This window comes from Grammomys surdaster, unplaced genomic scaffold, assembly GCF_004785775.1.
Source record: "Grammomys surdaster isolate TR1022 unplaced genomic scaffold, NIH_TR_1.0 61, whole genome shotgun sequence".
Taxonomy (NCBI): domain Eukaryota; kingdom Metazoa; phylum Chordata; class Mammalia; order Rodentia; family Muridae; genus Grammomys; species Grammomys surdaster.
Window position 1 is genome coordinate 21102668 of NW_021604563.1, and position 24711 is coordinate 21127378.

At 34.2% G+C, this 24711-nt stretch overlaps 2 protein-coding genes across 2 annotated transcripts in view; one reads left to right on the forward strand and one right to left on the reverse strand.

The window, feature by feature from the left end:
* Window positions 1-13483, reverse strand: part of Tent5d (terminal nucleotidyltransferase 5D) — a 46535-nt gene extending 33052 nt beyond the window's left edge. Inside the window, exons 1-3 of the mRNA XM_028786660.1 lie at window positions 13318-13483; window positions 8922-8993; window positions 4903-4973 (exon numbers count right to left, since the gene is read on the reverse strand). The gene's annotated coding sequence lies outside the window, so the exon portion shown is untranslated. The remainder of the gene's footprint in view (window positions 1-4902; window positions 4974-8921; window positions 8994-13317) is intronic.
* A 175-nt stretch (window positions 13484-13658) lies between these two features.
* Window positions 13659-24711, forward strand: part of LOC114632103 (charged multivesicular body protein 1b-2) — a 40261-nt gene continuing 29208 nt past the window's right edge. Inside the window, exon 1 of the mRNA XM_028780605.1 lies at window positions 13659-13833. Within this exon, the coding sequence (XP_028636438.1) occupies window positions 13818-13833 (16 nt within the window). The 5' untranslated portion in view covers window positions 13659-13817. The remainder of the gene's footprint in view (window positions 13834-24711) is intronic.

Consider the following 24711-nt stretch of genomic DNA (forward strand, 5'->3'; position numbering starts at 1 on the left):
CTCTCTCTCTCTCTCTCTCTCTCTCTCTCTCTCTCTCTCTCTCTCTCTCTCTCATACACACACACACACACATGCATACTCATGCACACACATGTACACAAACATACAAACACACATGTGATTCTAAAATGGTCATTCAATCTTTGTTTGCTGATATTAACATATAATGATATTTTACCTACAAGAGAAGATTTTGCTGCTCTCTGTCTCTCCAAGATGAATAGTCCCATGTTTGAAGTTCATGACAAAGTCCTTAGTTCTTTATCGTACATTTACTTATCAGAAAGGAGAAACACAAAGTGCTTCCTTCTATCTCTCTTTGCTCTGGCTTCATTTACACTGTGTCAATCAGATATTCCTTAAAATTCCTTTCTTATATGTAGCGATTCCACTTCAGATTCGAGTGATAACTCAAGGAAATTTATCTGCTTTCCTTGACTATACACCAGATTCTAGCATTTGGTTTGGATACTTCATATTCATTTTTTATGATATTAGAAAATCATTGGCAAGAATTATGTTTCCAAGATTTTATATTAGTGTATAAGCTTTGTTAATAATGTAAGAAATAGTTTTCTTAACGTTAAGGAGCTTAGTGTTAAAGTAAATATATTTGATATAGTGTAAACCAGTAGACATATTTCTGTGCAGAAATATCTAAATTATCTGGTGCACACATTTCTATGGCTTAGCTTTTATTTCTAAAAATTAATAAGAGATGATAATATTTACAAGGTTTTATTTATCTGCCTAATGTGTCTATGAATATATGTGTCTAATTTATATATATATATACTTTGTTTACACATACTTTATGTTACCTTCAGGATCAAAATTATGCCATCTATGTATACAATAATTCTCTTGTTTTGGGACATAATTTTAATATTTTTCTGTTAAATGAGAGAGGATTTGATGATATAACATATATATGTATGTAACATATATATTTTTCCTTCTATTCCCTCACCCCCTTCTCTCTCTCACACACACACACCACACATGTAAATCTTCCATGTGGAAGGGCAGTTAAAGTGGAGGATGTGGATGAGTAAGAACAAAATGTCATGTCATATATGTATGAAAAAGCCATTGTGAATTCCATTATTTTGTATGCTAACTTAAAAAGTTAAAAAAATAGGACAACCAAATAAGTTTTGAATGTACATATTTGTCTACACAGAATAAATCTATTTAAGCTCATTTAATATTAAGTATTATTACTAAATTAATTAATATCTTTCTTTTAAATGAGATAGATGATTTGATAGTATAACATGTATTAGGTCATAGCAAAGGTCACAAAGAGTTCATTCCTGCAACAACTCTGTAAAATACATATAAATTATAAACATAATTTCTAATAGCAAGCAGATACTCCAAATATGTTAAATTGAAAATTCAAAACTTTACCTTTTGAATACATTCATCTGTCTTAAGCCCTATATAGTCTTGAGTTATAGTTACTTCTGCAGTATTAAATGTGAATCATAAGTTACAAATTTCTATACATAGAATCTCCTTCCTTTCTCTATAATTATTGGCAACTAGATTGTCCCAAACAAGGCAGTTTTTGGATGTTCTAGGCCTTTATCAAAAATGTGTAGAGAAGCAGAGCTTCTCTGAAACTAAGTTATTAAATACAAGACATCATTGTTCTCCATATCACATAAAATGAACAACAATCTGCAACATTCCCAGGGACATCTTTATTCCAAGACCTTAAGAAAAAACTACTGTCCTTACCAAAAACTATTTTCTAGTTCTAATTTAGATTAAATCCTATCCTAAATTTTGTTTATGTGACAATTCTTTAAGAGTTATTATGTTTTACAAGAACCATTATTATTAATCTCTAAGATGAATGTCTCAAATATTATGAAAATCAAGAGTTACCTAAATATATTCTGAGTAATTTGATTAAACACGGGTATCCCTTGACTGTTTTGACATAGTAGGAATACATAAAGAGCTTTTATACAAAGAAAGCTTCCACAAATGAACCTGGAAGTAAGATATAGGCAGCAAGGTAAACTCCTGAGTGTCATATGGATCTGTGCATTCCCCAGTATATGTGAGCTCATTGTCTTATGAATGAAAATGTCAAAAGATTTCCCTACCAGTTTTAGAAATGATATGATATGTGAAGTCCTTCCTTTATTTCTATAGGTAAAAAAATGCTTCATAGAGTTAAAATAATAACAAAAAATAGAACTTGTTTCCTGTAACACCAATATGAGACAATGAAGAATTTGGGGCTATTCATAACATAAAGGCTCTTCTATGTTTCATAAGCTGCCTTTAAAAAACAAACTAATCAGAAAGGTTCTCTAGTAGAAATATAATAACTGAGAAATTGTAGGTTCATTAGTTAAGTAACATGTTATTGTCTCATTCTTAGTCATATTGGTGTCATGAAATTACAATTTGGTAGCCTCAAATTTATATATTTTTATTATTATTAGACAAGACACCTGAAATTCATTAGAGTATTTTATATTGCTAATTTTGTTGGAGTCAGATTTATGCCTAGCTCCTGACAGTTATCAAAAGTATCTGATATATTTTAAATATATAAAAAATCTGCTATCTGGGACAATGAGTTAGCTCCATAGGTAAAGAAACATTCTGCCATGTCCTATGACCTAAATTCTACCACCAACAAGACAGAGAATTGATGCCTACAAGTTGTTCTTTGACATTCACAAGTATACCTTGCACATGTATTGTGTACTTGAACCCACACAAACACAAACACAGACACACACACATAAACGCACACACAAAATTAAATGTAAATTACATTTAAAAATAACATGCTATCTATCTCAAATTAGTATTCCTCAACTGGATGCATTCACTTCAGTAGAATGATTTAAGGGAACTGTATTATCTATTGAAAATAAATTGAATTTAGAACATGTAAGTCATTTATCTTTTACTTTTTGAGCATTTACACACCCTTTTCCAGCTATGAAAATAAAATGATATATGAAGACAGCTCTCTGAATGAAAGACATAGCTCTAATTTATGATAGCTCCAATTAAAGCATGTTAATGTCATAATTAAAACCTAATAAATTTTGACAATCGATAATTATGTTGATTTGACTGTTCACAGCTACATGAGAAAAAATTACTTCATCCTTAAGAAGCATATAAACCAGCTGACAAGATAAGGCACACATAAAAAGGTAAATATAATATATATAATAACTAATGCTGCTACTTAGAAGATATTACATTGATTGCCCTATTCTGGATATTTTATTTCAAATTTCTAGATAGCACATTGTCAGAAGTATTTAAAGATTTCAATATGTAACAGAAAATATGTAGAAAATGGATGGGTTTAAAATATATAATACTAAGTGAGGTGAACCAATCTCAAAAAGAAAAACAATAATTAAAAAAAAACATGCATTCTCCCTCATAAACAGGACCTAACATGTACTGGATACATATGTACTTATGGTAACAGTCATAAGTGTCGGTATAGTATTCTATCTAGAGAGGAGACCAAGAAATGCTATTTAATATTAAGAGGAGTGGAAAGACAGAATATAAGCAAAAGACACATGGATAGTAAAAGAATGTAAAGTTAGTTTCTTAGTTATAAATCTGTCATGATTTTTTTCTTTTTTTGTGGTGAATATGAGCATAAAATGTAAGTAATAATTAAAGTCCAAAATCAATAAACAAAATTCCATATCTACAGATATCATATTCATAGAATATAGAAATATTTTGAAATTCAGAGATATATAGAGTTTGGGTCTAGACAAGTGTTTGAGTGGCTACCTTAATCGAGCTCCATGATGCTTTTGTTTGTGTGTTCATTACAATAAAGATAATTTAAATGAAACAAATTACAAATCAAAAATGAAAAAGAATGGTGCAGTATCTGAACCTCAATGTACTATGTACTTGATTTGAATGTTCTTTTTATAACAATACTGCCTACATCCTCATCCTGATTACACAGCATTCTATAAATTCCAACTAACCCTAATTTGGATATAAAGTATGGAATGTACATTCAATTTGAGTTGTTGTTTGTCTAGTTTGCATTCCAAGTATCTAAAAGTTGTATTGATATGAAAGAGGGATGGATGGTGGTGGTGGTTGTGGCAGTGGTGGTGGTGATGATGGGGCAATTTAGACTCAAAGAGAAAAAAAATAATCTGCTGGTTAGTTTTTCTCAACTTGAAATGAACTAGGTGCACTTGGAAAGAAGGAACCTCAGTTGAGGAATTGCCTCCGTCACTTTAGCCTGTGGACAAGTCTGTGGGGATATTTTTCTTAATGATTGACATAGAACGTCCCAGGTCACTGTGGGCTGACTGGCCCAACAGAAGATGGTTCTGGGTAGTTTAAGAAAGCAAGCTGAGCAAATCATGGGAAGCAAGTCACTAAAATTCTTTCTTTGTGGTCTCTGCTTTGGTTCCTGCCCAGACTTCCTTCAGTGCTGGACTGTGACCTGGAAGTGTAAGATGGAATAAACCTTTTCCTATCCAAGTAAGTTTCGGTCAGTGTTTTATCACAGCAACAGAAAGCAAACTAGGACAAATAGTAGAGAAATGCCACTGGTTTAAAAGAGAAAGGGGGGGTGGGGAGGAAGGAAGGGAGGGAGGGAGTGAGGACAGAAAACAGGAATGAAATAATAAAGAACATGCTTTGCTCCTATTGACCAAAGTTGAATACTAATTAGTGCAACTCCCAGAGATTTCTTAAGATGATTCTTTTTATACTGCTCATAAGCATATCTTTATCAGAAGGGTAAAATTTTAAAAATTAAAGGATTAATTTTTATCAGCATGACATATGTTCTTTTATAAGTTAAATAACCTTTCATTTCCCTGCAATCTATAAATTTATGTCTTGGTAAACTTTCTATCTTACCTCCAGTTAATGAAACTTCAGTGTGATAGACTTGAAGTACTGGATAATTTCATTTACTTTCACTGAGAAGTCTGAAAATGGGATAAAATACATGGCGATTATTATCTCCCTGCCTCCTTTCCCCATCCCTTCCTCCCTTCCTCCCCTACATCTATCTCTGTCTTCATTCTCAGTCTTCTTTCATTCTCTCTATCTCCCCATTCTCTAGCCCTCTCTCTGGAGCTGGGGATGGAATCCAGAAGTTCATGAATTCTAGGCTACACAATCATTATACCACTGAGTTAGCTGTAAGATCTAAAGTTTTTATTTTCTATAGAATATGAATCATTGCCTAATTCTTACTAAGTTTTAAACTAGGACTTGCCTTAGAAATAGACAGTTAAATTTAGTTACCATATAAATTGTTTTTTATTTTAATACTATAGCAATGATCTTAATAACTTTAATGTCTTACCCTAATATCTATTTGTACATGAAAAACTAACTTTCAGTAAATCAATGATAACCTCTTAACAATAGTCTTAAAGGATGAAAACTATGACATACTCTTTATATCAAGTCTATTTGAATGAAATAGACAATCTGACAGGCTAACATAGTATAAACCCTTGTTTAATACATTGTTTCCTAGAGATAGTCTTTCATTATAAATGAATGAGATCAGAATAAAAGCCATTCTAGATGAGACCCATAGTTTATGTGTACAACACACTCTGTTTCTTAGTTATTCAGTGATGAACATACAGTTAGAAAATATTTCATTTTAGTGTCCATGAAATAAGAATGTATGTCTAATTTCTGATATCACATTTTGAAATTAAAGCCAGATTTTCCATAACATTAATGGGAATGTAACTATTTACTGAATCTTAATTTCCAGATAAGAAAACCTTTTACTGTATTAAATAATATTTGTTTTACTTTCCTTAGAATCGTTATTTACTTTGTGTTTCAATATTATAGTAGATTCATAGAAGTCTTAGAGATATATATTGAGACACATGCTACAATGCGTAACTGCAGTGCTGCTTATAATTGACAAAAGGAAAGCAACTAAATCTTGATAAAGGTTAAATGAATAAGTATAAATTCATTATTTTAGGGTAAATCATATAAAATGTTGATAAATTAAATAGGTAGATTTCAAAATAATGTTGAAAATAGGTAGGACAACTAGACACCTAAGTAAAATATCACGTATGTTTTAAATCACAAATTATATATTGTTTTAGAATCAACACATATATAGAAAATAATATATAAATTTTATTAAATTAGTTATTACAAGCAAGACTTTAACTGTATAATGGTGCTTCATTTATTTTTAAAGTAAAGAACTTTAGTTTTTTGGAAAGAATGAAATGGCTTATAAATAATTCTTTATATTTTTAAATTTTAAAAATTTGCATGGCTGATTAAAAACAAAGACATCTTGAATTTTGCAGGCAAATAGATGGAACTAGAAAATATCATCCTGAGTGAGGTAACCTGGACCCAAAAGGACATGCATAGTATGTACTCACTCATCTGTGGATATTAGCCATAAAGTAAGTGATAGCCATGCTATAATCAATATACCCAAAGAAGCCAAACAAGGAGGGCCCAAGGAAGAATGGATAAATCTTTCTCAAAAGGGGAAACAAAATAGACATCTGAGGTTAATTGAAGGAGGAAACTAAGTGGAAGAAGGGATGGGGAGGTAAAGGGGAGATCATATATAAGAAGAGCAAGGGAGAGAAAAGGGAGATCAGCAGTGGAGGGGGAAGGGCATTTTTTAGGACTTGCCAGAGACCTGGAATAGGGAGAAGCTTTACAATGTCTATGGGGGCAACTCCAACTAAGACTCCTAGCAATGGGGGATATGGATATTGCAGTGGTCACTCTCTTCAGTCAGGCAGGACTTCTAGTGGAGGGATAAGAACAGCAGACTACCCACAAAACCTCCAAACCAAAATGTGTCCTACCTACAAGATATGTATGGAAAAAGTTAGAGCATAGACTGGGGGAATGGCCTTCCAATGACTGCACCAAACTGAGACCCATCCTAGGGTCAAGAACCAATCCCTGACTCTGTTGTGCTTAAAGATACTCTGTTATGCTTGTAGACAAGAACCTAACATAAATGTCCCAGCATCCAATGGAAAGGGATGCAGAGACTAACACCCAAATATTACACGGAGCTCAGGGACTCATAAGGAAAAGTTTCATAAATCTGAAAGACAATCATATAATAGTGAACTAATATGCTATAAAATGGACTATATGTACTTATTTGTGGAGACTAAATGTAAATTCAAATATGATCCACAGTGTTACTAATTTTTTTCACTTTAATTCAATAAATGTATTCCCATTCTTTTCATATATATATATATATATATATATATATATATATATATATATATATATTATTGCCTAGTCCTTCTGATTAAAGCCTTTAGAATACTTTTTAAATAGACTTTCTCTAGCCCTCTTTAGACATTATTTTTTTTTTTGTTGAAACATGCTTAACAGAAATTTCTTAACTTTTCTAATGAACCATGTATTTATGTCATTTTTTTTTTACGTTTCTTTACATGTATCATTCCTAATGATGGATAACTGTTAATTTGAAGCTGCAAAGATTAATATGGCTTCTCAAATTTTCTAATTTATAAATTCTAATATTATCACATCTAATCCTAAAAATAAAGCTATCAAAAATTTCCATACAGTAGCAGACAAAATCAGAATCAATGTAAGCTAAATAGACTGTTGAAGATTATTAACTATGTAGCAAATGAAGCTTATCCCTGAATGAATGATTCCAAATGCCCTGTTTCTTCAACAGCCTTCAAAGTGACAGAAGTTAGAGTAACTTCAAAATCCCTTTCCTAGGTAGGAGAGATGTCTTGATGGATAATATGCTTGCTCTACAAGCCTGGGAACTAGAGTCTGGATCCACAGAATCCAAATACAAGCTAGACAGACATGGTGGCCACCAGTAATCCTAGCACAGAGGAAGCAAAAACAGAAGCTCTCTGAGGAAAGGTCCCTAGATAGACTAACAGGAATTAGTGAGCACTGGTGGTTTAGGATTAAATTCTGTCTCAAAAAATATAGAGTGAAGATACATTAAGACGAACTTTGGCCCTCCACAGTACATATTCACATACAGGTGCATGTACACCCATCGAAACATACATACAAATACACACGCACACACACGCACACACACACACACACACACACACACACGGATTTGAATTTTACCAAATATATAATTTTAAAAGCTAGACATAGTGATATTGCTTTGTTCTTAAGCAAGATGACACCTGTTTCTCTTGCTATTACTGTTGTCAATCTTGATGGCTTAATGTTAGACAACTGTAAAGTTTAACTAAGTGACTCTATAACTAGGAGTAATTCTGTCCCTGAGAGAATATTTGGTGATGTCTAGAGACATATTTTTGTTATCATAACTTGGAGAGAAGGGCGCAGATTGAGACCAGAAATGATAGTAAGCATCCAATCTAGCATAAGATAACTCCACCTCTAAAAGAAGTATCCAGCCTCAAATGCCTATATCAACATCTGAGAAACCTTTACCCAGAGATAAAATGTGTAGATCTATAAGAACCACACAGCACTTCTCTTGCCTCTTCCCCCCGAGGACTAAGTTTCTAGGCCTGTGACAGCACACCAGACCATATGTTTAAAATATTTTTCATCTGGTCTTCAGGATAATACTATCCACAAATCACTGAATATATATATATATATGTAGTAAAATACAGAGTACTCAAATATTTATAAAGACTTTTAGGTATTACTCTAGTCAATTTACTAGATAAAATGATAAAAGCCATGTGAATGACTTTGATAGAATTCTGACTGGAGAATTAGTCTAGGGTAAAGAGTTGTATAATCAAAGTAGTGAAGAAATTAATTAACTATAGGTAAATGTACAGGTTCAGTGGCTACTAAAATGGAATATAAGAATTCAAGACAGATTTTTAAAAGAGCTATCTTTTCCTTACTTTGTCTTCAATCACACTTCTCAGAAAAATCTCTTTTCACTTCTCCACTTAACAATTTTCTTCAAACAGTGCCTGCATGATAAAATGATAAAGAAAAGAGTTTACTTAATAATGGGTTTCTCTGCACATTTATGCCCATATTAAAGAATTTCTCAATCATGCAATTTCCAAAATTAATGTGGAATCATTCTAAAGTATAAAGTACCTCTAATAACAGAAAATGCTTTCTTCTTCCTTATCATATCATCTCTTAAGACTCAATCAAATCTTTTAGTGGTAAAGTGTAATTTTATTTTGATTATTCAAGTATTCAGAAGGTTTTCTGACAGAGGGAAATTTTTATGTCTTGATTGCTCTGTGAGAATCAGAGGTTGTCAAAAATATTCATCTGATAATATAGATATTATAACCATTATTTTTAAATAACCTTTATTGTTTAAATAAGAATGAAATCTTAACACAAAGAATAAATATCTACATATTATTAATTATCCAGTGTTCATTTTTCTCTTTATAGTCATGTGAATCTTGCAATCAACTTTCATCTTGTCTCCTAGAAACATTTCTCATTTCTAAACATAAACTGAATGAATTTTAGGTCACCTATGTTTACCAATCAGATCTATACCTTCTGTTTGTATTACTTTTGTTAATTTTATTTCTTTAAAGGGAATATTTTTTAAATCATCATGCTATGTTCCGCTAGACGACCTAGACCTTCATATGTACACCAGGATGACCTCAATACTAGCACTTCTCTTGCCTCTGACACCACACCTGACCATATTGCTTGTGTTTAAACTATTTTTCATCTGGTCCTCTATTTGCCTTAGCAAACAGAGCTTTATCTCTTCAGTAGCTCTAATCTCTTTCATCAGTTACTTGAATCGTTCTTTGCTAGTACAATTTGCAAATGAAATCTGAAATGGCAGAACAAAAAGTTTTTCTATTCTGAACTGGAAAGCTTCTCACTTTATATTTCTCTAGCATTTCTAGAACAGTACTTACTTCTCCATAAAAAAAAAAAAAACTACAAAGACTGCACATCAGTTTAGACGGTTTGTTTCTCTTATACAATGGGTACCTAACATAGAAAAAGCAAGCAACAGAAGATATCTCATTCGTGATCACTCCTGAACTCCTGTACACCTAACCTGTTGTACATATTCAAAAGAAGTGCATTAGAAACCTAGGAGACCGGGTTGTAACAAGGCTATTTGTTCAAAGCTTGCTTAAGCAAATCAACTTTAACAGCTTTGGTTGTTGCTCTTATTATTTTTGTCATTATTTTCTCATTGGTAAAGATGTTGACAATACCTGTGCGGGTTATTACAGAATATGAACTATCAAATGAAGCAATTATGAGATCCTTTATAAACTGTTAAATTCCAGCTAAACTAAGGTATTAATTCAATAAAGAATTTATGATTATATAATTGAATATTCATTTCCACTATGTAAATAGAGGTAAAATATTGACCTTTCGGACCATCTCCAAAGTTATTCTATCACAATTTATAGAAGTTCAGATTATCTACCTGATATTATAAGAACAATAGGAAAATCTGAGAAAAATTATAAAAAGACACAGTATTCCCATTCCTGATGCATTTCTATTCTTTCCTGCAATGGGGCTTAGTTGCAGTTCCAATGAACCATTACATTTTCTAGTCACTTCAGTAAATTTTGCTAAAACGTCACAAAACCATTGTCACAAAGCAGTCAAATTAAATATTAAAATTTTAGTGTTTAGGATCCAAAGATTATTTTATAAATGTATTTATTTAAAAATACTTATTCATGTAACTGCCTCAATTATAAAACTGACTATGATAAATCTAGAAAACAACTCTACTTTCATAGGAACTATTATTATCATAATTTCCTGCATTAGCCTTGTTTATGTCAAGTCTGACCACATGTAATACCTACTGAATTATCTTAAGACATAAAACTAACACATTCTTTATATCTCCATTATTCCAGCAAAATGTCATAGAAATTACAGTGCCTCCTTTTAAGTGCAAGCAGATGAAATTAAGCATATTTACTTATCTACATGTGACTTATGATACTGTATTTCATAGTTAGCTTGGCCCCCACACAAGCTATGGGTAACCATAGTAAAAGGAAACATCCTACTTGATGAGACAGGGTAGTAGGTTTTTTTTTACACCCAGTAGCAATGCAGAAACATAAGCAAAAACAAACAAACAAATAAAAAACAAGATCATTCAAAACAAAAGGTAATATGCATACAATAAAATGAGTGAATACATTTTCCTAAGTTTACAAAGTTATTTCTTACAGACACCACTGGGCATTTTGAAAGGTACCTTTTATCAAAATATATGTTAAATGAACAATCATGAGATGACATCAACATAGAAACAACTTCAATAGCCATTGTCAGGAAGATAGATAAATTAGTGTAAATCCATAAAGTAAAATACTTTAGAGCAGCAAAATAAATCCATCACCAGTACATATTATAACACAATTGAGGAACTGTTGGATTACAAAATAAGCCAGGAGCACCAGGCAGTATAATTTAATTTATACGAGAAATTTCAAAAGCAGACTACCCTAAGTAATATATTGATTGGGAATGCAAGGGATAAAAATCCCTATAGAAAGGGACTGGAAGGAGAGGACAGAGGGAGGCTCTCCCATGATCAGGATGTAAAGAGAATAAAAAAAATTAGAGAAAAATTAAAAAATAAAAAACCAGGGAAATAATACATGAATCCAAACAAGAGGATGCTTCTGAAAAGAGGATTGTAGTTAGGAAAGTGTACTCAGTGTGCAGTGGTGAACTTATAGAAAATGCTACTTTGTTCCTGGAATTGGGTGACATGTCACAAATGAATTATTTTATATATCATACACAGAAAATGGTGTGCATCATTTTACAAATACCACTCAATATGTATTGAACAATCAATAATATATTTCAAGCTTCAGTCTATTTTCTCTATTTTTCTAATAAGCTTTATGGGCCTGACAACCATTTCTTTCCACAGCAGCTGTTCTAACTAAACACTCATACACCTTAAATCGTTTAACTTCTGAGGCTAAGTTAATTTTCTTTTTAACACTCGCTTTAAAATCAGATATTCAAGAAAATATGAAGGTAACTTTCGGATTTAAAACATCAAAGACCTCATAAAAGTAAATACCTTCTAAGTACAGACTTTAACAGGTTATTTTTTTTACTTAAGACAGACAGTAACAGCAAATACTCTCTATAAACAAATATGTTTTTTAACAAAAATGATCTTATACCAAGAAGATACTTCTTGAAAAATTCTATAGCTTGAAAACAACATTGTTAAATTTAAGGTTTATTTTTATACATTGCATACATATAACTCTAACAATAGCTTTTAAAAACTCACATATGTTTAAGTTTTGGTAGATTGTTCTAGTATTTATGGTTTTACTGAGGAACGATGTTAAAAATAGTAAATGCTAAGGGAAAGTCTTTCAAAACATATATCTTTACCTTTAACCCCCAAAGTTAGTTTTCCAGCAGTGAAATACAACTGTTTAAGGCACACAGAGAACTGATGACATTTCTAAAGCTTTCAGTTTCATAAGTCTTGTTCTCCAACTATAAAGTGAGATGCATACCTAAAAATAACCTTTACACGGTTCAGACTATTGAAAGGATTTCTAGACTGTACTTTCCCAGAACTTTGTATTGAGAAATGATTCTCTTTTTTTTTTTCTTCTAAAGAAGCACGGACAGTTAGAAACAGTCTGAAGCTTATGACCAACGATCATTAACACAGAATAATAAAATACTCACTTCTAAAGCCAGTTTTGTTAAAAAGGAAAAAATCCTAAGGATAAAAACTGTACAGCATTGTACATATATTTCCACAGGTTGAATTTTAAAATGAGGTAATTGACAAACTTCTGAGATTTAACAATTATGATAATTATACTAACTTTCAAAGTAATATATGTAATTTCTATGACACTGAAATTAAAATGCCACAAATCTGCTTAAAATTCCCTCTTTTCCTAAGTCTAAAGAGTGCATTTAATAAATACACTTCTGGACATTTTCGAAGGAATGTAAAAAACGCCAAGCTCTATCCACCGCCACCCACATTATCCGCTCCCACCCATTATAGAGATTTTACATTAATTTTAGACTGTATATCAGCTTCGCTTAAGAAAAATAAAATTAACCCAACTAATATGAGAAAGAATTTCGAAGCAACCTTACCTCTCAAGTAGAGCTTGACTTTCCCCCCTTCCCCTTCAACCCTACAACTCTAAGGCTCAAAAGCCTTTTAAAAACCTCAACGTTACCAACCACACTAACCCCTCAAGCCATTCTTTTACACTGTCAGAATTTTTTAAAAGTACTTTAAAAGTCCTATACCTTTGTCTTCATCCTTTAAGACTTAAGGTCTGAGAGAAAGGGATGAGAGACTCCCAGGACAGTGTGAAATCTGAGGGACGAGGTGGGGCAGAAGGCTAAGCGGCGTCCCGGTTGACAAAAGAAAGAACTAGAAGTCTGGTGGGATGCCGGACCAGGTTGAGCGCAGTTCTCCTGAGCGCACGTGAAGCATCTGAGGGGGAGGGACCTAAGCTTTAGCTCTCGTACTCCACCGCCCCCAAGCGACCAGAGCCTTCCTAACCGAAGCTACTCACTGCAGCCATGTTGGCGTCGTCCCAGTCCCGCCTCTCTGGCTTGTGAAACTCCACCCACCACGGCTTCCAAACCGAAACAGGAAGTGGGCTAGGATCCCTCGAAACCGGCAACAACCGGCACCCTCCGCACGCCCGAACGACCCGCGACCCACGACTCGCGGGTACCCGGCCCCTGTCCCGCGTGTTATCTGCCCCTCCCCTCCTCCCACCCCGTGAACTCGAGAGATCATGTCGAACATGGAGAGTATCCTTTCCGTCGGTCAAGGTGCTACCAGGGCCTTGGGGGCCGGGGGAGGGCGAAGGCTGGGGGCCGGGGACACGCCCAGGGGCTTGACCTTTTGGGCCTGCACGTGGGGCGAGGGCGCTGTGGCGCGGATGGGTAGGCTCCAGCGGCCTGGGGCTTTTTTTTTTCCCCCTCTCTCCCTCCTCCTCGCTGCCGCCGTTGCCACTGCCGCCATCCTCGAATGTGGGGAGGGTCAGAGGAGCCTGTGGACAGACGGAGATAATTGAGCTCCTACCGCCTCTTGTTGAGGATTTCTGTCACCTGCCTTATCAGTGAATTTTGGCCTCTTTGAAATTGACAGGGAATGGTGCCAGAACCGAGGGGAGGTGACTGGAGTTTGCCTTTGGCTCAGGGCGTAGATGTAGGTCCTGAAGGCGTACGTGGACAAACAGCTTTTGGCGAATTGCCCTTTAATGACTGCAGGTGACTGGTGATGAGGTTGAGCGATTGCTAGGAACCCTCTGAACTAACTGTGCTTGCTTTCTGTTCCCGCTGCATGCTAATTTAACACTTGAGGAAACTCGGGTTATTACTGAAGCCATGAAGTCCATCAGCCAAACCTGTAAGGCCACTTGGGCAATTAGAAGGGGCTAAGAATAAAGCCGCCTGGTGATGTCATGAACACAATTTTTTTTTTCACTACTAAAATTCCATCACAGCAGCACCACATTTTGCCATACTTTTTACTTCTTCCAGAGGTTGGCTTTAGAGAAATAAAGTAAATTGCTTTTTCTTCCCCTCCAAGATAGCAAAAAGATAAACCATGGGTAATGTCATTTGCTCATGTTAGAAGCTCTTTTGGCGCTATTAGTTTATAAGCCTGAAATACAGGTAAATTTTTTGATGAGTTAAATTTTATGTCATCCAGAAATCTTGTTAACATAACTGTGCAGCACTAGCCAGGCTATGCTGAAGATTAAAATGCTAGCTTGGAGGAAGGATGCAGATCATGAAAAGATGATGACCAAGATAGGTCCAGTTTCTACTGCATGTAAAAAAAAAAATAGTGACTGTAATATAGTTTTAATAGTAGCATAAAGTGAAGAGCACTGAATTCTGAGTCAAAAGATCAGTTTTATTTCCCAAGTTCCTTAAAATAACAGTCTTCTGAATTAAGGCATGGCAATCCTCCTCTGTCACCTACTTGACTCACTTGGGAAGCATATTATGTCACCTTTCAACTCTAGAAAGGTATTTTTAAAGTAAAAGGAAATGGTAGTGCCTGCCGAATTGTATTTTAGGGCATATTCTGATGAGATTTGAATAGCTAAAAAATTATTAGCTCTTTTTTCCTAGAAGTTTGAAAGGATTAGGGGCAGTAGCTCTGAAAGTTTTAATTTCTTGTTCTGGCAATATAGATACAGGTTCTTTTTATTTTGTCTTGCCTTCCTTGTATTCCCAATCACAAAATAATGTGGTTAATATTTTTTTCAATGAAAAGTATTAACATGTTCATCTTTTAACTCCCAGAGGCCAATTAGTGCTGTTCCTATTTACATGGCTGTGGGCTCATCCACTCATGCATGGGCAACCTACCAGTAGCAACCATTTGAAGAAAAGTGCTTACCTTCAACTCCAATAGCATCAACTGCCAGTACCTCCTCGGCTAGAGGTGGGGCCTCAGCAGCCCTTCTCCTTTCAGTTCTTGGATTTTAATGGGCTTGAACTTGTGTAGATATTGTACAGGTAATCACAACTTTCTGGGTGTTTTTGTGTATGTACAACAGCCAAGTCAGTTCCAGAAAACTGTATTGCATAATACTGCTCAAAAAACATCAATATAAATAACTGCTGTACCTAATAACAATGACCTGCTCTTCACTGTTATCTAAAGTAGTAAAGTTTAACTTGATCCAAACCATATGATTACTTATCTTGCTTCATTTATGTGTAAACCAGACCCCCTCACACACACACACACACACACACACACACACACACACACACATAAAATATAGAGGTAGGAAATACTATGGACTCAGACCTACCTTTCATAAATAACCTGAAGTAAAATTTGAAGAACACCTTATTTACCCTTTTATAAAATGCAAAAATCTCATTGTACTGTAGGAAGATTGGCTGTGATTAAATAATTTAGTTGCCCTTGTAACTTTTCCATCTTTGACTAAGTATGTTAATCTACTTTTTGTACAATGTTAAAGCTCAGTTTAAAATTTTAATTGAAGCCATATTTAATTACTATGATGTGTATGTATAAGTTTTAGTGCTAGGTTAATTACAGGAGTGAAAAATTAGTAGATAAATAATTAAGGGCTACTCCTGTGGTCCATGCTTCTTTTCCACCCTTATTACTCCATGTATAAGTCATTTTACTATTGGAATTCAAGTGTGATTCATTTACAGGAACTTTCTGTTTTCCTAGTCTAAACTGAAGTCATTCTGAAGTCTAAGAGTCTTAGGAATAGTGTTTTCTATCAGTTACTCCTGTCCCTTTCTGCATCCTTTTACCCTTTATTTAAGTATCTCTACCCAACTCTTTCCTTAGACTGAATTCCTGGGGAATGGGGCCTTCAAATGCTCATTCACATACACATGGTAGACAAATAATGAGCAAATGACTTTCTGTTAATAGTTAATTATTAATTTACTTGAATTGGAGTCTTTATTATAGACCAAATCATGTAGTGGATACATGAAATTAAATATACTACTTCCTTCTTTTACCAGCTTTTGATCTGGGGCCAGAGGTCACACATGCATGAACCTAAATACCAGTACAAAGTAACTACGAATTCAGATGAATGCTAGTATATGGACTTAGTAAATATTTTAAGATTGTATGCACAGTTTTGAATATTACTATGTGTATTTTTCTGGAGACATTATCTGTAGCTATAATAGTTTTAGGCATTCTGACTTGAGGGAGGTTACAGACCAATGAAGTAGATAATAAGTACTGGACATACTCTTAAGTTCAGAAAGGTAATAAAGGACTGGTATCACCTGGGGCTGTATTGCACACAGTGATAGCTAGCTCCTTAAAAATAAAAATAGCTGGTAGTCATTGCAGATCTTATGAATCACTTTAAATCCTAAAACAAGTCACATATCTGGATCAGACTTGCCAGCATTGATACATTATGTTGTGTTTTTATCATGGCACTGTCAACATAAACAACCATCCGACATAGTTTAATTCTGAAGCCAAGTATGATTAACCATAGCTTAGGAACATAGATTCAGGTTACCCCAAATTGCTAATATTTTAGTGGAGTTTTTATAGCAATAGAAGCAAGTTATAAGTCAAGGCTTTTTTGCAGTATGTCATTGGAGATACCAGATAGGTGGGTATAGCACAGTAGACAAATCTCAGCTGTAGGACTTAAGAACACTCTTAGCTTTTTGGTTGGTGAAGCTGCTGGTCTGTTAATAAATTTCAAAAGGTTTTATCTCTTAGTCACGGGATGTTAGGCCAGACAGAGGTGGGCAAGGAAGGGCTGTTAAGGAGACTAAAGATAGCCCCAAACAAATTGTAATTAGGCCCTAGACCTGCAAAATTCCAAGCTCTCCAATCATGGAAATTCTAATCAGTTAAGTCAGCCTTGCTGAAGTTCAGTGGAAGGTGTGTAGCCTCTTTACCAGAATTAGTTCTCAGTGTTTACAGTGTTTCACATTTGCCCATTGCATTGATCCCCTGCCAGTGCATATGTAATTTATGGCTTGTAGAATCAACAGAATGCTGTCTTTTACAAGAACTATGAAATGTTATGTTATTTTGAGGTCATCCTTTCTATACCATATGAAGACCAATTCTGAGATTCCCTGTAACAGTTAGTGTGACCTAAGAGATAAGCTGCATTTGGATACCTCATTGTTTCTGTATTCCTTAGTTACTACATATGTATCTGGCTATAGCCATGGTTCTCAACCTGTGGGTCCTGAAAGGTGTTGAAGGACCCTTTAACAGGGGTCACATATCAGATATCCTGCATATCAGTACAGTTCATAACAGTTGTAAAATTACAATTCTGAATTAGCAACAAAAATAATTTTATGGTTTGGGGGTCACCACTACATGAACTATATTAAAGTATCACACCATTAGGAAGATTGAGAACCACTGATTAATAGGTTTATGTTTTTAAATTAGTAAACTTATCTCTAAAGTTGCTTTTAGTTCTGATGATCTTGATCCTGATTCTTTTGCTTTCAAGTTTACCTCCCTAAAACACACACAGTAATTAAAGTACTGGAAACTTAAAAAGCCAGAAAGTTGGAAGCATAATGCTACTTACTTATCAAATACATAGACAATCTCTGGTACTGTTTTATGCTAGGGCAGCTATTAATGGAGCACTTTCTTAAAAGATTTATTTGTAATAACTTGAGTGTGTGTGTGTGTGTCTGGGTACGTTCACATGAGTGCAGGTACTCACAGAGGCCAAAGGAATGTCAGATCCCCTAGAACTGGAGTTATGAGATGGTTATGAGCTAGCTGGCAAAGGTGCTGGGAACTGAACTCTGGTCCTCTGCAGGAGAGGCAAATCCTAATAACCTTTGAGCCATCTCTAAAGAGTGCCCATCCCCTCTCGCTGAGCTCTTGTTTTCTTCCTCTTCCTACCTGTATGTTTGCAACCTCTACTCTTGTTCATCAGAAGCATTATATAATCTGGCTGGTGACATTTGTAGTAGAATAGCTTCTGAACTACTATATTTAGAAAACTTACTATCAGTTTAAATAGAGAACTGTCTCAAAATTTTCATAGTAAGTTGATGAATTCTATTTTAAACTATGGCTTCTTTATATACAGTAAATTTTTTTCAATCTTAGTGATTTTTGAAAAGCTATTAAACCGAAGTGCAATGTAATAACATAATAGTTTTATGTAATGCTTTCAAAACAAACGTCTTTGTTATAGATTTCTCAATTAAAATAGGTGACTTAGTACATGATAATTTATTAAATACATACTCTATGCCAAAAAAAGTCCTATGATGTCCTTTTGAAAGTCCTTCCCTCTTAAAGTTTAGAAAGAGAGTAGAACATTCCGGACAGCCTAATATTTGACTTAAGAAATACTGTAAAACATTATCAGTTACACGCTTCTTTTCCTTTACTATAGGTGCTACTACCTAAAAGTTGACAGTTGTGACTTCAGTGCATTCTTTATATATAACACGAGACATGTATACTCTTAAAGCATATTGATATATTTCATGTTTTAAATGGTATATATATATATATATATATATATATATATATGTATGTATATATATATAGATAGATAGATTGTTTTAAAAAATCTTCATTCCCATATAGCTATCTACTATATTAATATACCATAATTTATTTTTTCATTCTTTTAGTGATGACATTAAGATTAGCTTTCATACCATTATAAGAAATGGAACTATGATCACGTTTTGAACATCTAGTCTGTGTATAGTGGCAAAAATTGTGTGATATATGACTAGGAATAGGGTTGTTGTATTGAGGAATATATGCATTTAAATTTTCTTTGTATATATTTGTATTATCTGAAAATCATGTTGATTTGATTATTTCTTTTGTAGCCAGTACTTTTCATTCCTTCTTGTTCTATGCAAGCAAATACTCCAGAATAGTGTTATAATTGAAGAACAAATAGAACAAGGTCATTTTTTTTGTCCATGATTTTAAGAGGAATTCTAACCATGATTAGTCTGATACTTCTAATAGATTTTTGGTTAGATGCACTTCATTTTTAGAATTTCATTAGGAGTAATTCATTTCAGTATTGATTTGATTGTAAGTTGAATGTTGGATCTTCATTGTCCTTCATTGCATATGCAGATTTTTACTCTTAATACCTGAATGTGAATAAAATGCATGGATAGGTTTTGTGTTTTAAAATGTTAAGCCATCTGTGGGTTCTGAAGGTAAACTTACTGTGATTATGAAGCATCTATAATATTTTGCCCATCTAAAATGATTCTCATTTTTGTGTTTAATATTTTTTCATCTTTGCTAATGAGTGAATCTGGTCTTTAATTAAAGTTTTGTTTCCAAGTTAAAAAATATTCTTTCTTTTTCCTTATCCTTCAGAAAATTTGTGTGTGGTAAAAACTGCCATTTTCTTAAATTCTTGACAAAATTCACTAATACCATCAAGTCTGTTCTTGAGACTCTATTTATTAAATGTTAAAATAGTTTAATGTTTTCCATCAGAAATTCTAAATTATTTGGGCTTTTTTAAAGTTAATTTCTGTCATAAATCTAGCATTATCCATTTTATATAAGGCTTAATCCCCTAATTTATTATTTTAAAGTATCATCATCCATAGTTCTATTTTTTCTTTTTATTGTATTTATTTTCGTTTTCTGTTATTATTTTCTCCTCTGTTTTTTTTTTCTTTACTTATGGCCTTTACAAGCTTATTATATTTTTTTCCTGATTTTATATGGTAAATGTTTACATCATTTTCAGTCTTTCCCTGTAATATGAGGCTAGAAGGCTGGAAAGTCCCAATTAGCTATATTCCCCAATTCCCATGTCAGTCACTTCTTTAACACTCACTGATAAACTGAGAAGACAGTTTTCCTCATTTTATCTTTAATTATACATAGCTAATTTTTTAAGATTTCAAACACCAATTCTTAAATTTTTATCTTACTTTTAATTTCTTTCAGAAAAGCATGAAGAAAGCAAATATATTAACTACTGAGTTGTGTTCAGCTAACAATTTTTTTCAGTTTATAGTCTAATAAGTTTTCTTATGTCTAATTAATATGCTTGAAGATGTATAGTCTCAAACTATTGGAGTAAGATTAGCTCATTTCTCCATGACATTTTCTAAAAGTTCTTGTTTTAAAATTTTGATTAGTGTACAAAATAATTCATTTCATTTTATTATATATTTCATTTTATATATATTACTATCATGTACATTGCTTTCCATTAACCTCTCTTGGCTTCTTCCTCCTCCTACTGGCTTCCTTTCCTTCCCTCCTGTCTTCATATATTGTTTTATATGGTTAAAGCCAGATTAAATATATACAATATTTACTTTTTAAATTATTCTTTTTAGTTCCCTTTCTCCCCATAAGTAGTTCTTTTCTACCTTTCATGTAATATGTCTATGTGTGTATTTGTGTATATATATTTCACACATATATCTACAGTCCACATAGGGCAAAAAATATGTCATATTCATCTTAATTTGGTTTATTTCATTTAACAAACTATTAATTAATTTTTCATTTTATTTTATGCATATGCACATTTGGCCTGGATTATGTCCATGCATCAAATATACTCAGTGCCTGAAGAGGCCAGAATGAAACATCAGATCCCCTGGAACTGATGTTACAAATGATTTTGAGCTTCCATCTGGATGCTGGGAATTGAACCCAGATTCCCTGGAAGAGCAGAGAGTGCTGTTATCCTCAACCATCTCTCTAGCCTCTTAATTCAACTTTTTACTTCGCATGCACACACACACACACGCATACACACACGCACACACACACACAAGCGCACACACACATATGCTAGAGGGATATGGAATTCTTTTAGTATTAGGTCATCTTAGAATTTTTATGATAATCCCTTTCTTAATTTCTTATACTATACTGACTTGATATTATTTTTGTTGCTACTACTAAATGCATGGCTCCTTTTTTTAGACTAGCGCTTGATAATTTTTTCTGTCTTTTGACATCTCATCACTCTACGTCTTTGTATTTTAAAGTCCTGCCTATTCAGGAACTTTTCCCCTGTGCCCATGTGTTCCAGGCTCTTCCCCACCTTCTCTTCTGTTAGTCTCAGTGCATCTGGTTTTATGTGAAGGTCCTTTATCCACTTGGACTTGAGTTTTGTATAAGGAGATAAGAATGAATCGATCTGCATTTTCCTACATGTTGACCTCCAGTTGAACAAGCACCACCTATTGAATTGCTGTCTTTTTTCACTGTATGGTTTTAGCTCCTTTGTCAAAGATCAAGTGACCATAGGTATGTGGGTTCATTTCTGGGTCTTCTATTCTATTCCATTGATCTTCTTGCCTGTCTCTGTTCCAATACCATGCAGTTTTTATCACTATTTCTCTGTAGTACAGCTTGAGGTCAGGAATGGTGATTTCCCTACATGTTCTTTTATTGTTGAGAATAGTTTTCTCTATCCTGGGATTTCTGTTATTCCAAATGAATTTGAGAATTCTCTTTCTATCTCTGTGAAGAATTGATTTGGAATTTTGATGGGGATTGCATTAAATCTGTAGCTTGCTCTTGGCAAGATGGCCATTTTTACAATATTAATCCTGCCGATCCATGAGCATGGAAGATCTTTCCATCTTCTGAGATCTTCTTTGATTTCTTTCTTCAGGGACTTGAAGTTTTTGTCATACAGATCTGTCGCTTACTTAGTTAGATTCACACTGAGATATTTTAAATCATTTGTGACTATTGCGAAGGGTGTTCTTTCCCTAATTTCTTTTTCAGCCTGCTTATCCTTTAAGTAGAGGAAGGCTACTGATTTGTTTGAGTTAATTTTATATCCAACCACTTTGCTGAAGTTGTTTATCAGGGTTAGGAGTTCTCTGGTGGAAGTTTTGGGGTCACTTAAGTATAGTATCACATCATCTGCAAATAGTGATATTTTGACTTCTTCCTTTACAATTTGAATCCCTTTGATCTCCCTTTGTTGTCTAATTGCTCTGGCTAGGACTTCCAGTACTATATTGAATACATAGGGGGAGAGTGGGCAGCTTTGTCTAGTCCCTGATTTTAGTAAGATTACTTCAAGTTTCTTTCCATTTAGTTTGATGTTGGCTACTGGTTTGCTATATATTGCTTTTACTATGTTTAGGTACAGTCCTTGGATTCCTCTTCTTTCCAAGACTTTTACCATGAAGGTGTGTTGAATTTTTTCAAATGCTTTCTCATCATCTAGTGAGATGATCATGGGTTTTTTTTCCTTTGAGTTTGTTTATATAGTGGATTACATTTCCATATATTGAACCATCCCTGCTTTCCTCGGATAAAGACTACTTGATCATGTTGGATGATTGTTTTGATGTGTTCTTGGATTCGGTTTGCGAGAATTTTATTGAGTATTTTTGCATCACTATTCATAAGGGAGATTGGTTGAAGTTCTCTTTCTTTGTTGGGTATTTCTGTGGTTTGGGTATGAGCGTAATTGTGGCTTCATAAAACTAATTGGGTAGTGTTCCTTCTGTTTCTATTTTATGGAATAGTTTATAGACAATTGGTATTCGGTTTTCTTAGAAGGTGTGATAGAATTCTGCACTAAAACCATCTGGTCCTGAGCTTTTTTTGGTAGGGAGAATTTTAATGACTGCTGCTATTTCTTTAGGTGTTACAGGACTATTTAGATGGTTTATCTGATCCTGATTTAACTTTGATGTAAGGTATCTGTCTAGGAAATTGTCTATTTCATCCAGGTTTTCTGGTTTTGTTGAGTATAGGCGTTGATATTTGATATTTGAATCTGATATTTTTTTTGAATTTTCTCAGTTTCTGTTATGTCTCCCTTTCCAGTTCTGATTTTATTAATTTGGATACTTCCTATAATTTATTATTTTTAATCCATCATGATATTTTTAAAATTATATTTTAGTTTCCTTTTATGGTATGAACGTTTTGCCTTGCATATATGAACATCTGTTTGCCCTGTGGGTGCCTGGTGCCTGATACCTATCGAGGTCAGAAGAGGTTATCAGATCCTCTGGAATAGGAGTTATAGGTGGCTATGAGGCACTCTGTGGGAGCTGGGAATCAAACCCAGGTCCTCTGCAAGAACAGTAAGTGCTCTTAACCACTGAGCTATCACTCCACCCCCATTTGTTGACCTTACCTTTTTCATTCATTATATGTGTGTGCACAAATAATTTTGAAATGTTTCTTATGTTGACCTTTATTTTATGTTCATTATTTGTGTGTGCACTACAGTACACATGTAGAGGTCAGACGTCAGTGTTTGGTAGTCAGTTCTTCCTTTGAGCCAAGGTCTTTGTAGAGGTGAGGTCATTCTTACTGTTTGTGTTGTACTGTGTATTCCAAAATAGCTGGTCCAAGAACTTCTCTGCAATTCTCTAGTCTTCTCTTTCCCACCTTTCAGTGAGAGTTCTGGGATTATAGATGCCTGCCACCACATGTAGCTTTTTTTAGGTAGGCTCTGGAACTCATTTATGTATGTATATATGTATGTATGTATGTATGTATGTATGTATGTATGTATGTCAGCTTGTTACAAGCTAGACATCTGAGAAGAAAAAAGCATCTGTAGGCAAGTCTCTGAGGCATTTTATTGATTGATTGATATGGGAGGTCCCAGCCCACTGTTTGCATAGGCACCCCTGGGCAGGTGGTCCTACTTGTTACAAGAAAGCAAGCTGAGCAAGCCATGGGGAGCAAGCTAGTAAACAGTGGTCCTCCATGGTCTCTGCTTCAGTTTTGCCTTGCTATAGTTTCTCTCAATAAGGGCTATTTGTAGTTTCTGGGAGCATTCCAGTAATGTTTCACTCAGTCACATTGTCTCTGCAGTCTCTTATTTGCTTCACTTAATTCAGTTGTTTCTACTTCTTGGTGAATGTGACACTTAAAAATCTGTACTGCTCCTAGGTAAATGGATGGAACTAGAAATTATCATCCTGAGTGAGGTAAGCCAATCACAAAAGAAGACACATGGTATTCACTCACTGATTATTGGATATTAGCCTAGAACCTTGAAATGCCCAAGATGCAACTCACAGGCCACATGAAGCCCATAAAGAAGGAAGACCAAGTGAGGGTGATTCGGTCCTTCTTAGAAGGAGCAACAAAATACTCAAGGGAGCAAATATGGAGACAAAGTGAGGGACAGAAACTGAAGGAGGGGC